This window comes from Muscardinus avellanarius (genome assembly GCF_963383645.1).
Source record: "Muscardinus avellanarius genome assembly, chromosome: 4".
Lineage (NCBI taxonomy): Eukaryota > Metazoa > Chordata > Mammalia > Rodentia > Gliridae > Muscardinus > Muscardinus avellanarius.
In genome coordinates this window covers 147671532-147687123 of record NC_137789.1, presented here as the reverse complement: position 1 = coordinate 147687123, position 15592 = coordinate 147671532, and the positions used below count along the sequence as shown (strand labels likewise).

At 46.7% G+C, this 15592-nt stretch overlaps 1 protein-coding gene across 2 annotated transcripts in view; it reads left to right on the top strand.

Moving 5' to 3' along the window:
• Positions 1–15592, top strand: part of GFRA1 (GDNF family receptor alpha 1) — a gene marked incomplete at both ends in the record, with an annotated part of 212380 nt that overhangs the window by 167769 nt on the left and 29019 nt on the right. For both annotated transcript variants that reach the window (XM_080695216.1, XM_080695215.1), the window contains 2 exons: positions 9378–9487; positions 13395–13529. In XM_080695216.1, the coding sequence (XP_080551342.1) occupies positions 9378–9487; positions 13395–13529 (245 nt within the window). The remainder of the gene's footprint in view (positions 1–9377; positions 9488–13394; positions 13530–15592) is intronic.

Below are 15592 nucleotides of genomic sequence, written 5' to 3'. Positions count from 1 at the left end.
CCCAGGGTTCCAGAGCAATTGACATGGGGTTTCTTAGCATTCCAGGATGAAAGAAGACCACTTCAGAAATCCCCTTCTGGGGATGTAGGGGCCTAGAGAGTTCTTTGTGAAGTGAATTCACATCGTGTTGATCTTCAGGAGTTATCTATCTATCTATCTATCTATCTAATCTATCTATCTATCATCTGTTTATTTCTGTGTGTGTGCTGAGGATTGACCCCTGGGGCCTTTTACCTCTACAGCCCTTGACCTATTTTATTTTAAATTTTGAAACAGGGCCTCATTAGAGTTGCTGATGACCTTCCTAAGTTGCTGAGGCTGATGTCAAACCTGCAATCTTCCTGTCTCAGCCTCCCAAGTACTTGGGATTACAAGCACGTACCACCATGCCCAGCTGGTATGGTTCTGTGGGGAAATATTGGTTGCACATCTAGATTTCTATTTCTCCTGGTGGCCATATGTCACAAAACTGATTTATAAATTTTTCCTGCAGCAATATCAAAGGCTCATTGGATAAGATTTACTCTTAAAAGAATGTTAAGGTATTTGTCACCCACAGTTATCCCAGCAGACAACTATTGGATAGCAGAGAGCTTTATGATTGTCTGATCATCCAGAAAACCTTCAGTTTCTTCCCTTAAAAACAAGTACCACCAAAGGTAGATTTTCTGCATTAATGGATATAGCTTGGCATGGGTAAACAACTTTATTTGACTTGGAGATGCAGTGTAGGGTTGTTGGTGACCATTCTGTGCTCCTATTCTATTTACAGTTTGCAACCATCAGTTTGTGCATTGGGAGAAATTGCCCAGGGCAGTGGAGAAGGACGACCTGGGCGAAGGGCAGTTCTGAAGTGACTGATCAGAGGCTGCCGAAAACCCTAAGTTGGAATAGATTCCCTTGCCAATTCCCAAGAATTGCTTTTCAGATTTGCAGGGTGAGAGTAGCTGTCAAGCCCTGACAGCCACCTGGCAGATGTTGACTGATGGCTGTCAGTGTTCCTGCAGGGTAGCTTCGGGGAGGGATGGTAGAATTGATCAGATGTAGACCGGACATCCCTCGGGGCTACTGCAGTGTGAGTACTGAGAAAGGCTAAGGAAGCATCGCCTCTCTGCCCTGCAGCTTGCGCTCACTCAGCTCTCAACCTGGAGAGGTGCCCACGGCAGGATGCTTGGGCTGAAATCATGCAAGATCCACCCGGGATTGCCCGGGAGCCTTCCTCAGTAGGCAAGGCTGCCAGAGCCCCTGGGGTCCAGCTCAGAACCCATTGAGGGCCTCCTCCTATGACCCAGGGGTTAGACAGACTCCAAGGAGACTCTTTCCAGCCAGGGAGCCCATCCAAGGAGCCCAAGGAGCCTGGCCAAAGAGTCAGAGGAGCAGCAGCCATCAGGGTAGCCCCGGTGTTTTAAGTACCTTGGAGATACCCAAATACCAGGATGAAGCTGAGCAGGGATTTGGGGGAATGGTTGTTGATCTCTACTTGGCCACAGCGGCCTTCCTGTCCCAGGAAGCAACGGCATTGGAAAATCTTGGAGGCTTCCTAGGCCTTGTGGCGCTGTTTCCCAAAAACATATGGCTGCGGTCTGGCTGTCACCACCAGTGCCTCAGTTGGCTTGGGGTTTAATAACCCCACCACAAGCTAGAAGGCAAGTTGAGGGATGGAGGAACAGAAGAAGTGTGGAGCTTTGTGTGTCTGCACCTGGAACATGTGGATCTGTCCCAGGGCCTTCACTGCAGAGCGGCCACGCTAGCTTCCCACACTCACGTCCAGGCAGGGGGTCACACCTGGGCTCGGCCCCCCAGCTGCGCAGGTGGTCCCCAGGAACACGAGGCCTTTGCTCCAGGAAGCCAGCGTGCCCAGCCCAAAGTAAGGGGTAGCGATGCAAAACGATACCCCCTGCCAAACAAATTTAATACAGACTGATTTCCTGAAAGATGCTTTCCAGATGTGTGCGCCAGCAGTAGTCTGCCGGAGAACAAGGGCTAAGGTAATTTTCTAAAAACAGAACGAGGAAAAAATCTGTTTTGTGTCACTGTACCAGACAATTACCATTCCAGGGCTGTAGCTTTGTCATCCCCGGTCTAATATTAGCCAGCTTGTTTTTCAAAGTTGTTTTTATTCTACATAAGATATTGTAAGTCTTAACAAACTTACTGATATTTAGTTATTTTTAAAATAGGCCTTTTTTCTCTTCACCCCTGGGGAAAAGGAGCTTTTCTTCCAGTGCTTTTAATTCTCTAAGTTTGTTTGAGAAGTTTTAAGTAAGGCCACAGGAGTCCTGGCTTTGGTCTTCTCGAATGTTTTGGTTAGTTGGTGCCTTTGGGTATAAAGATGTAGCCTGTTGTATGTATGTAATATAAAGGCCAAAAGAAGACTCACTAAGATATATTTCTCTGTGTGGAGCATGTCATGTAATTTTTTTTTATTTTTGTGTGTGGTAAAGGCTTAACATTAGAATGGGCTAGTAATTAGGAAGAAAAATGAAGGGATAAAAATTGTAATGTACATTACAACTAGTATATGAAGGCTTTCTACATACTTGTAACTTAAGCCTCTCAGAAGCCATTTTTTAAAGTAACCTTGCATAGCATTGACTCCATTTTCCAGGTGAAGAAGCCAAGGCTCAGAGAGGTAAAAATAACACGCTAAAGGTTAAGAGCTTAAAACATGGGGATGAGTCGGGCGTGGTGGTGCACACTTGTAATCCCAGCATTTGGGAGGCTGAGACTGGAGGATTGTGGTTCGTAGACAGCCACAGCTATTTAGTGAGCCCCTCCACAACTTAGTGAGACCCTGTTTCAAAAATAAAGAACAAGAAATAGGGAAGAAGGTATAGCTCGGAGGTTGAATGCCCTGGGTTCCATCCCCAGACCCGCAAAACAAACAAACAAGGCCAGGCGTGGTGGCGCACGCTTGTAATCCCCGCACTTGGGAGGCGGAGACAGGAGGATCGCGCAGGTTCGAAGCCGCGCGCGCTGGCTTAGGAGACCCTGTTTCCAAATAAAAATGTAAAAATAGGTCTGGGAGTGTAGCCCGGAGGTAGAAGGGCTTCCAGGAACCCCAGTACCACCAAAAAAAAAAAAAAACCAAACATGGGAAAGGATTAGAAACTGGGCCTTCTAAGCCCATGTACATGCTTAGCTATTGTACTTGGCTTCTTTGAACAGATCTATTGAGCATGTTTCCAGAAACCAAATAATTTGAAGTGAAATTCAAGACTTTGAAGTTCTGATGTTCACATTGGGTTCAGAGAACATTCCAGTGATTTCTTCAGGACTTTTGGCAATAAAGGGACCTGGTTCCAAAGTTGTGTGTTTCTACTGAGTTTTCAAGTCTGGCAGCCCTGTCTGACCACTGGTAGCATTCAACAGACCCCTTTAGAAAGGGGAGTCTAACTCACCGATAGCCACCTTGTCCAGTGCAGAGTCCCCTCTGCAGGCTCTGACCTCACGCACTCCTACTCCTGCATAGTTTCCCAGTGCCTATTGCTTCAGGAGAAAGAGCGAGGCATGAGACAAACCCATCAGGGAAAAGCAAAGTAGGCACCTGATACCCCAGATAAATTAAAGTCAAATGGCCTCTGTCTCCTACCCCTGGGCTGTTACTGGCATTTGACAGCCCCTCCTCCAGTGAACGCCACTTTCAGTCACCTGTAAGGGACTCTGAACGGGCACTTAGCCTCGTTGGCCCTCACTTCTCTGCGAGATGAGAGGATCCAGGGGGAAGGTCTTGCTCCTCAGACTCAAAGGAAACCAGGTGTGTTGACATTGAAATCACGGTGAACAGCGGAATGAAGCTTGGGCGAGACTATTAATAATGCATTAGAAATAAAAGTGGCTGGTTTTTGTTTTTCTAGGGAGTTCTGAGTGTCCTGTAGACTGTACTTTTGAGATTTAAGAGGGGAAATCCCAGAGCTGAGAAGTTAAGCAATATACTCAGGCATTTGGACTAATGAGTGTCTGAATCCTATTCAAAATCTCCTGATTCCTAGTCCTGGCTCAGTTCCATCAACCACACAGCCCATGTCCAAGTATGGGGTCTGTCCTGGGGAAAAAAAAAAACCCAAAAACCATTTACGGGATTATGATAACCCAGGATAAGTTAAACTGGGCATTAATGGTATGTGTTTTACCTGTTCTCCATAATGCTATTTTCCCGAAACAGTTACAGAAAACGTCAGTAAATGGTTCCCACCCCCACTGTCAAAAGACCATCTGCTGTTTGAAAAGGCTCTCCTAGATTTTATCATTATAATCATTTTTCTATTTCCAGTTAGCAGTGTGCTTCCCTTAATATGATATTTTCTGCATAAACCACTGTTTTGCCGATCTCCTAAGGCCATCTCGCCATTTGCCAGTCATCTCCTCCGCTGTGAGGGTGGGGGTTTTCTGTTACTGAGGGCGATACATTTCTACATTAGTGCCTATTCATTTCCTTTTCATTTTCTCAGAGAAAAACAATCAGAGCTCATCACTGCTGTAGTCATGGAGATTTTGTGTCTCCAGAAGAAATGTAATTGTGGAGTTTCTTTGTTAATCCCATACTGGACATTTAAGCTTCCTTGTTTGGATCATAGCAAGCCCAGGCAGGGAAGACATAGAAACCGATTACAGCATGATTGATAACCCAGGGAGGCCAGGGGATGTGTGCACATGGGGACTGTCCTGGGCTGCTGGCGCTGTGCATACAGTAGGCACTCAGGCAGTGTTTGGTGACTGAGCAGGTGTAAGGACCAGTGCTCTAAGGACCTGCTAGACTTTTGGCGCCCCCGGCTACCACGCATTCAGCACAGCCACCAGCAACCCCACTGCCTTTCTTGCAAATGCACGCTCCCCTGTCTTTCTCACCACAGCACTACAGTCTGCAGAGTGGTCCACAGCCTGATTCTCTCTGCAGTCCCCCAGTTCCTTTCTGCATCTTGACTTTGCTCTAGAGATGCCCACCATTTAAAGCCTCCTCCTTTCTTCCGCTCTGGCCCTCAGTGCTTTGCTCTGGTTACCTGGCTGCAGTCTCCCAGGAAACCATCCTCCCTCCTGTGGGCATTTCCTGCTGCCCTGTGAGTTGGGGGCACAGAATAGATTCCAAGCAAATGTTAGCGAACAGCTGGAGGACTGAAGAGTCTTCGTCAGGTGCAAATCTGACCATGCTCTTTTCACCTTAAGGTCTTTCAGTGGCTTCTGCTGCCTTTAGGAAGAAATCCAAACTCTTTAGCCATTCGAGGCTTTTGGAGACTCTCCTGGGATCCTCTTCCATCAGTCCTCATTTGCATCCTGTTCCTGGGCATCCTTGGTGAATGAGGACAGGTGCGGGTGTTGGGTGTAGTGAGAGAATGATGTCTGGCTCTGGAGTTGGGTGGAATGTGGCCACCTTCTGGCTTCTCTGCAGAGTGCTACAACCTGGAAGGAGTCACTTCCCTTTCCCATGCCTCAGTTTCCTCATCTGCACCATGGGGATGAAGGTATCACCTAATATGATGTTGTGGGGAGAATTTGGATGTGTACATGCATGCCCAACACTTAGATCCACACCTGGTACACATAAACACCCTGGGACCATTATAAGCATGATTAATTTTATCAAATGTCTCATCCTTCTGCCTGAAATACCCTCTTCCACCTTTGCCTGGCAAAGTCTTCCCATCTTTCCTGTCTTAGCCCCCAAATCATGACCTTCCTGAAATCAGCTTCTGTAGCTCTAGGGTGTCAAAAGTTTAAAACGTGGAATCAGGATGTGTGGTTTTAAAAGTGGTTCTACTGTTGGTTGTGTTCCTCTAGTCTAACCTTACCAAGCCTTGGTTTCTTTGTCTGTAAAATCAGGATAATAAAATAATAGTGCCACACCTCATTAGGGTTGTTAATGAATAAATAGAAGCTTTGTTAAACCTACCTAACATTTGAATTCTTCATTTATATTACATTTGGTCTTATTCTTATTAACAGCCTTTATTACCTTTTATGAAGAACTCTCTAATTATTATAATTCTTAACTGTTTCTCTTGGCATTTGGCCCGCTGGTTATTCGGGTTCAAGAACAGGGTCTTAGCCGGGCGTGGTGGCGCACGCTTGTAATCCCCGCGCTTGGGAGGCAGAGACAGGAGGATCGCGCAGGTTCGAAGTCAGCCGCGCTGGCTTAAGAGACCCTGTTTCCAAGTAAAAAGTATAAAATAGGTCTGGGAGTGTAGCCCGGAGGTAGAAGGGCTTCCAGGAACCCCAGTACCACCAAAAAAAAAAAAAAGAACAGGGTCTTTTTCACCATTTTATCACAAGCACTTGGAACATCATTCAGCCACTGGGATAGAGGAGAATCCACCTGCTTTGGCAGAACAGGTAACCCTTGGCACCCAGAACTGTGGAGTCCTTAGAGGGCTGTGATGGGAAAAAAAAGATGCTAAGAAGGAAGAGTCCTTGGAGGGAGAATCATAGCTTTCTTTGGAAGATGCTGAAGACTGGAGGTTACCTGGTTGGTCCTGTGCCATAGGAACAGGAGAGGAAGCCTGTCCCATAACAGCTGGGACCCGGCTCCCAAGACAGGAGACACGCTTAATCAATGGGATCGACTACATCCTCGTGGTAGTTAATAACTTGCTCTCCGAGAACAGCACAAATCTCCACTTTGTAGCATTTGGTGATTCCCATGGTGTAAAAAAACTACTGCCACAGCACTTCCAAGCGCCCACTGTGATGCCAGCCAACTCACACAATCCCCTAAAATGGACCCACCAGCCAGTAGTGAGCCGGCACCCTCCCACTGCTGGATAAACTTCTTACTTCACTTTGACCTCCTGTAAAATGGAAATCACCCTGTCTCCAAGTGTAGACACCAGCGGAGGTGTGCCTGTTGTAACAATGCTCCCTGTGTGCTCACTCTTATTTGAAACCATTTTTCCATCCACTCGTGTTCTTCTAGGAGCTGGGACCTGTGCCTGCCATCTCCTCTCAGAATGCAACCATCCAGGGTTCTGCTCAGAGCAGTATACTTTGTTTTATCCTCCCAATCAGGACTCTGCTTTCTGCAGCAGAGTGACTCAATTAGCATTTCCTTCCAGAGTCCAATTGCGAGTCAATTCTGAGGTTGTTAAGCAAAATGAGTCTGGTAGCATTAGCCTTGCACTGAAGGACGGTAATCCGAATCACAGTGTCACTCCGTTAATAGTCTGCTGGAGAGTCTCTGAGAAACAGGAGCTGTGTCTCTGAGGGACAGGAGGGGAGCCAGGGGCTGCCAGGTCAGGTTGCTGTCCAACAGCCAGATTGTGTGCAGAGCTGGAGCCCCAGCTGCCTGGACTGCAATTGGCCTTTGCAAAGTAAGGAGCCCAGGACCACTAGATCATTAACTTTCACGACCAGGAAAATTCTCCTGAAACTAACACTCAATCCAAAACTGGATGCCATAGGAGCCAGCTGAGTAAGCCCATAGCCTCCATTAGGGATTTCCTCTGAAAAAATAAATCCTTTAACCAGGCTACAGAAAACAACCAGGCTTTGTATCCTTCAGTGTGTTCAATTAAAGATGGAAAACACCAGCCAGGCATGGACCATGGTTGAGTTGTAGGCGAGCACACATGCTCATGTGCACAAGCTGCATTTGGGAGACTCTGTCAAGCTGCTGCTGAGCTCTGGCAGGAAGCCCTGCACAGGAGGCTTGATAAAGGCCCTTGCTAAGAAACATCAGGGGCCATATGAAGAAAATAAAGTAGACCTCCAGCACCTGCCCTGGGCCAGGGGGGTGTTCACCATAATGGACCAGCCACCCAGAACATACAGAGCTCCCCAGATTGGCACAGATGGGGAAGCTGGGCATGCCTAGTTGGTTGGTCTTAAGAGGGGGAACCACACATGTTCACACCAAGCAGCCTGAGAAGTGTACTGTGAACTTAGATCACCTCTCAGGCCTTTTAATACCCCTTCTAGTTCAAATCCTAGGGAAGGATGTATAATGTGCTTCCCGCAGGCCTTTACAACCCTTTGTGGTTCCCCATGCATCTTGCCCGGCTCAGCCCCACTGACCCCCGGCTAGTTGGTGTAGCTAAGTGAATGCAGCTTCTGGCACAGAAGAAGTAAAAACAGCCCTGGGTGTGTCAGTAGACGGAGGAAACAGAGACAACCTCCCATTGTCTCCCATAATTGCCCAATAATTTACATGTTCCAGAAGCCCATTGTGTTCAGCCATAGAAATAGAACTGTTGTCTGCTGGGGCGACCTCAGAGGAGGCCCATTCTCCTTCAGAATTTTCGGCTATATTCTCCTCTTCAGATTGAAAAACAGCAGACTGGGCACAAAGAAAGAGCCCTCTTCCTCCCCAGGATGGGGTGTCTGTGGCTTCTCTCCACTTGCAGGTCTTTGCAGCTTCCTCAACACCCAGGGCTTCTGGGTAGACTGAACAGGCCCCTGCAGAGTTCCCAGCGGGCCATCGGAGCTGTGCTTTGACCAGTACATCTTCCAGAGATGGCCTCCAACCACAGGCTCCTGTGTCCGCAGCAAGAGCCTCACTTGTCCCTCTTGCCCTTCACTTCGGTTGCTAAAAGGAGGGCCTCCTGCCTTTCATGCCTCCAGGCTGGGATAAGTCATTCCCTGCTCCCTGGGGCCGAGAGAGGACTTTCTGAGACAGAGACATGCAGCCTTAAAGCCAGGAGGAATTAAGGGAGCAGATGGGCTGTGGGATCCCATTTTGATGCCAGGAACATGTTTCTGTAAAAGTAAATATTTTCCCACTGTGGTTCTCCGGTGAGTGTGCTGGGAAGCGTATTTCCTAAAGATGCAAATAAGTCTAGTCAGAAATAAATATTGAATGGAAACTTCAAAGCCTCTAGATTCTCCAGTTACAGGCCCTGAAGACTTCTCTCCAAATAAGCAGACACACACAAGTGGATAGGGGTTGGGGGAGAGGAGGGGAGGGGACACTTGGGAGGCCGTGTAAGATGCCACCATGTTTTCCATTCATGTGTGCGTGCATGTGTGCATGTATGTGTAGAGGCATGTCAACAAAGAAGGGGAGTTATGGCTGTCATAGACTTAGAATTCTTCCCTGTTAATATATGCTTTTTATTTCTAATTTGCGCAATATATGTATGGGGTGCAGTGTGATAGGTCTGCACACGTATTTAATGCACAATGATCCATTGAGGGTCATTGGCATCCCCATTGCTTGGAACATGTATCATATCCTTGTGTCAGGACCATTCTAAATCCTCCTTACCAACAATATTGAAATAGACAATCGCCAACCATAGCTCTGCTAGTGTGCTGTACACAGCAGAAGTTTTACCTCCTTTCCAAATACACCCCAGTACACACTAGCAGTCCTCTTTCCAGCACCCCCTTCTCAATCCAGAGGCTGAGGATATTTAAAAAGCACATTTTTGCCTTTCTTTCTATTGTAGATCTCGCCTTGCAGATTTCTTTACCAACTGCCAGCCGGAGTCAAGGTCCGTCAGCAGCTGTCTGAAGGAGAACTACGCAGACTGCCTCCTGGCCTACTCGGGGCTGATTGGTAAGACGCAGAGAGAGGGCAGGGAAGGGAAGGCTTACAGATGATGCCTGCAGTCTTTCCCATGAAGCCTCACGGTTTCTGCACAAGAGACTTTCTCCCAGCAGCCCTCTGTGCTAGGGTTTTGATGATAGGCCCTTTAGGATCTATCTGTAGAAACAGAAAAAAAGAAAAGGCCCCACAAAGTGGATACACAAAAGGCCAAGACAGAAGGCAGAAAGTCGGCCAAAGTTGGTAGGGCAGAGACCAGCTGAGCATCACAATTGGGAAACTGGCCACCCAGAACAAATCTGGGGGGAGCCTGGCTGTGGAAGAAGAGGCGCTGCACAAAGTTCACCGGACTAGGGAACTTTGGAGGGAAGGAACTTGGAAGTCATTCTGTCTGGGGAAATTAAAGAAGCCGTTTCCCAGAAATAGCCCTTTGGAAATAAAAGCCCTAGATACTAAAGTCCTTTTGCCATTAGTGTTCTTGGTAATTTAACTCCCCATGTGTGGGAGCCTCCTTCAGGCTAATATTCCCCTGACAATATTGTTTCATAGTGTTTTGTTTTGTTTTGTTTTTTTGTCTTTTGAGATCCGGAGCTTTAGGAGAACCATATTCTCAGCATTCAAGAGAACAGAGCAATTGCACAAGGCCCTAGTATGTTGGAAGAAAGCCAGAAAGAGGCCAGCTTGTATCTGGGGATAAATGAGGCCTGCGGGAGAGGCAGGTGTGCCAGGTCCCAGGGACCACGGCAGCCTCAGTGTCGGGCCCCATCGCAACTGGCATTTGAGGAGTGCTCAGGGTGAGACAAGTCACAGTTGTCAGAGTGTGATAGCTCAGCCCAGGTGTGCATTCCTGCCAGACTCCTGTGTCCGGGACACATATATCATCAGCAGGAAGAACCTCCCACCCAGAATGAGAGTGTGGACCGAATTCCTTTTCACCAGAAAGCCTTCAGAAGGAACTTTTGGGAAATCAGTAGTGGAGTTTAATGCAGGGGCATTGCTGGTTCTCACATGCTTGACTCCTTTTTTCTTCTTTTCTTTTTTTTTTTTTTTTTTTTTTGCGGTACTGGGGATGGAACCCAGGGGCATTCTACCTTGGAGCAACACCCCCAGCCTGATTTTTTTATTCTTTATGTTGAAACAAGGTCTCACTGAGTTGCAAAGGGCCTCATGAAGTAGCCGAGGCTGTCCACAAACTGTGATCTGCCTGTCTCGGCCTCCCAACTGCTGGGCACCTGTGTGCCTTCGGGCCATCCCTCCCCCAACCATGCACTGTTGCCTGTGGCTCATGCATGCACCCTCCTAACACCATGGCACCAGCTTTGTACCCACTCTCTCCTTCACTTAGTAGTCTTTAGTAGTAGGTTGGGTGTGGTGACACACGTTTGTAATCCTAGCATTCAGGAGACAGAGACTGAAGGACCACAATTAGAGGACAGCGTCAGGTAATTAGCAAGGCCCTTTGCAACTCAGTGAGACCCTATTTCAAAACATAAAAATACTAAAAAATAAGGGCTGGAGATGTAGCTCAATGGTACAGTGCCCCCTGGGTTCCATTTCTAGTACTGAAAAAAAAAAGTTTTGAGTAGTGATTACTTATCAAATATGGAATTATAGAAGCAACAAGAGAAATAATAATTAAGGGATACTAATTTGTTAAAAAATAGTAGAACTAGCCAGGCGTGGTGGCACATGCTTGTAATCCCTGCACTTGGGAGGCAGAGACAGGAGGATCGCGCAGGTTCAAAGCCAGCCATGCTGGCTTAAGAGACCCTGTTTCCAAATAAAAATATCAAATAGGTTTAGGAGTGTAGCCCGGAAGTAGAAGGCTTTCCAGGAACCCCAGTACCACACACAAAAAAAAAAAAAAAAATAGTAGAACTAAAACTAAGACACTCACAGAAGACAAAGTGAAACATCTGGAGCCCCACTCCCAGATGTGGTGTCTGTTAACGCCTCAGTCTGTGTCCTTCCAGGAGTGCATATTCATTATGAACTCCTCCGAGAGCGGCCCGTGCCAGGAGCTGCCAACGCTCCTGTGAGGTCCTTCCTCGGCTTGGCAAACCCTTCCATGCCTGGGGAAGATGAAACGGACAGACCAAAATTTATTTCTCTCTCGGGTCTGGATCTCTCCCTCTGCACAGTTCCTGGGGTTCTTTAAGGTTCCAAACTTCTATTGCACAAAGCTTGTTCCTATTTGTTCCATGTGTCAGGGACCCTCTGTGGGGCCAGGCATACAACTGCTTCCACCTCTTCACTCAGTGTTTAGAGTGTCTTTTCCTTTCTTAACTGAGTCAGAGCACCCTCTGTGCTCTAGGTTAAAATGTTCCTGCCAGGGGATAATAGGATATTATTCAGTTCAAGTCAATAAAAAATATAGGGCAAAGACAATATGCCCTTGACCCAGAAGAGATTACAAAACATTGTCTTTTTGTTTGTGAATCAGATACATTCTGTGGATTACTGACCACTTAGTATTTTTTTCCCTCAAAAATATCTAGAGACAGAAGGTTTCTTGGCATCGGTGGGCATGGCTTGGTGTGAGCCACCCAGCAGGAGACATTTGGGTTGTATTAAGTATAAATGCATTGTGTGTTTGTGCCCATTGAGATCTTACAAGAAAAACCATGACTGCCACAAGATGTAGTAGGAGGGACCACCCAGCAATTCTTGTGGACTGGTGAGGGTCCACAGAAAATACCCTAAGAGCCCTTGGCTCAGAGAATTTCCACTACTTATTTCCAGTTCTTTTTATATTATTTATTTCCAGTTCTTTTTCCCTTTCCCCTCTCCTCTTTCCTCCTCCTCCTTGTGGCTTCCTTTCTTCTTCCTCCTCTTCCTCTTCTTCCTCCTCCTCCTCCTCCTCCTCCTCCTCCTCCTCCTCCTCCTCCTCCTCCTCCTCCTCCTTCTTCTTCTTCTTCTTCTTCTTTTTCTTTCTTTCTCTCTCTCTCTCTCTCTCTCTCTCTCTCTCTCTCTCTCTCTCTCTCTCTCTCTCGGAATCTGGGTTCATTCTACCTCCAAGCTACACCCCCAGCCCATTTTTTTTTGGTGGTACTGGGGTTCCTGGAAACCCTTCTCCAGGCTACACTCCCAGATCTATTTTTATATTTTTATTTGGAAACAGAGTCTCTAAAGCCAGCACGGCTGGCTTTGAACCTGCGTGATCCTCCTGTCTCTGCCTCCCAAGCATGGGGATTACAAGCGTGCGCCACCACGCCTGCCTCTCCCCAGCCCATTTTGTTGTTTATTTTGAAGTAGGGTCTCAGTTGCTGAGTCTGTTCTCCTACCTAAAAATCCTCTTGCCTCAGCCTCCCAAGTACTGGGATTTAAGGCATGAAGCCATCATGCCTGGCAATTTCACAGCTTGCAAAACTTAACATACTTTGGGGATTCAGTAAGCCAGAATCTCGCTATATTTATTTGTGTACAATTCAGGATGCAAGGGACCCATTGGAGGCTTCTAATCTTCCCTGTGTGACTCTGAAGAAGCCATTTGTTTCTGAGGGAAGTGGATTCAAAGTCCTAAAGGGATTTCTGAGATATGTACATCCAGTGCTATTTATGAAGATTAATGATGTTTTTAAGAAAATGCAAGGGATTTGGCAACTCATGCATTCTAAGTTAATTCTCTCTCCTACTCCATGACATCCATACCATTTGTGCATGGGAAGGGAAAAAAAAATCTTAAATGCATCTCGAGGAGTCCGTTTTAATTTTTAAAATAAATGTGTAAATTATTTTATGTGCTTGAGATAAATTGCTGAGAATATGCACTGCTTAACATAATTTCCCACTCAGCAAACATGGTGTTTGTAATTAGCCACGGCGCATCCACTGTCGGAGGAACATTTGCTTCTTTTTAGGCTACAGAAAAGTCCGTATCATTGCACGAGAGTGAAACGCCTTGTCTTTGCCCCTGTAGGTACAGTCATGACCCCCAACTACATCGACTCCAACAGCCTCAGCGTGGCTCCCTGGTGTGACTGCAGCAATATTGGCAATGACCTGGAAGAGTGCTTGAAATTTTTGAATTTCTTCAAGGACAACACATGTCTTAGTGAGTTAAAAAGAATAAGCAGCATGCAAACACCTTACGCACATTTTCCTCTTCGGGTCTGAGCTGTGTCTGCTGGCACTTGTCCATCTCTCTCTCTCTCTCTTTCTGTCCCTTTTTCTGGTCGCCCATGGTGAAGCCAGCTCTTATTGGCCATTTGCACGACGCAGAAGGGAACTGAACCCAGTGATGAACTGAGTGCTGCCAAGACTGGGAATCCAAAGGCCTGAAAGAGCAAGAGATTCCAATAAACCAGGGTCCATTATGTGGGAAAGAACACTTCTACCCGCAGATCAAATTTTGATCTTGGCAGCCGGCTGAGAGTCCGTTCCCAAGGTTCTGAGAACCTGGGAGGAATATACAGTGTGAGAATCTCAGACAAATTAGATGGGGATAGGCCTCCGAGGACTCTCCGGGAAAAATTAGAATGTTAACATCAATAGCCCCTTGGATTTGCAGTGTTGGCTCAGAGCAGAAGCAACAAATCTTGAGTGGGGAAAGCAGGCGATGCAGCCAGAAGATGCAGGATGTTGGTTATCTCAGGAGACGAGATAAGCGCTGGTGGAGGGGGAAGCTGCTTGGAAACGGAGTCAGTTATTACTGCAGTGTCCTTTAGGCAATTTGGAAATATGTTTCCCGAAGGGACAGGGACAGAGAGAAATGTGGGCCTGTGAACAACAGGCATCCATAGAACCCCAAGAGCACGGTACCGGGTCCCCTTCGCATACCCCTAGATGGCTCTTGGTGACAGTCCGACAGAGATAGTTGAAAATTTCTCTCAGTCTTGTGGCAGCCACCATTTATGGCTTGTCTTCTGCGTGTTAGAATTCACTTTACAGGGACTGTAATATATGCATTATCTCATCTTCTGCATCTACAAGAATATTAGGAGACATGGGTATTATTCCATTTAGTAGCTGAGTAAAAGGCTAGCATTCACTTAGACCATCTGTGGCAGAGTTAGGACCCTAAGCCTGACTCCTTGCTCAGCCCCCATCTCTCTGGAGGGCTTTGCTCGTACATGATATTGAAAGACCTGTTGGAGAAGAATCTAGTCTTGAACATCAGGGACCAGGTCTGACTTCCTGGGTGGGGAGGGATGAAACAAATATCCAGGAATCGAGGTTCAGCCACTCCCCTGGGACTTCATTCCCAAGTGACAATGTCTCCATGACATTCTGCTGATTTTTGAATAATTACCTAACAGTTTATCATTTACACACAAAACAGCTTAGGAGTGTTACTCTGAGATCTCTGCATAATTCACTGTGTTGAACAGAAAACACCTACCCCCCCATGAAGTTATCTGCATAGAAGGTGCTTTGAATAATGTGTCCGGAATCAGTTGCTTTGGCCTCTTGAAAACAACACAAGCTTTTGGATTCCGAAGTGAAATCCAAACCCACAAGAGTAGTCTCCAGTGCGGAGTGACCACATCTTGCACTCTTCCCGCGGAATGCAAGTCTTAATGAAGATAAAGTAATGACAGGAGAGTTGGCGTGAGGAGAGATTTTACTTGTGTCAGCTGCAAAACTTTTCCCTCGCAGAGAAAGTTATTCCTGCTTAATAACATTACGGTGACGAGTAGCGCCGCCTGGCATCTTATTGCTGATGACTCTTCAATAAAAATAAATGCATTTGGTCTGCAACAAATGCCAAAGCCAGCCAGAGTGTTTCACCCTCTTCCCGTGTCTACTTGGATTAGGTGGGGCATGGAGCACCAAAGACACAGGGCTGTAAATTTAGTCTCTTATGAGAGCCCTTAAACTGGGAGGAATTAAGAATATGTCCATTGTAACTCGCAAGAAGAAATCCAATTCTGCTATCTTCAAATTAAGCCAAACCTCTTCCAAATTTCCCTACCAGGAACACAACTACAGGCAATTATTTACTTCTAGTGTATGGGGAGTGAGCAGTTGTCTCTAAGCCAAGTGCACGGCAGATAGATGTGAGGGCAAGAGAGAAGAATGGGATGCAGGTGGTGGCCGGGCATCTGTTGCATCACGCCAGGTCTTTGATTCGGAAGCTTTTCTGGACCACTTTCTCTCAAGATCAACTTCCTGTTC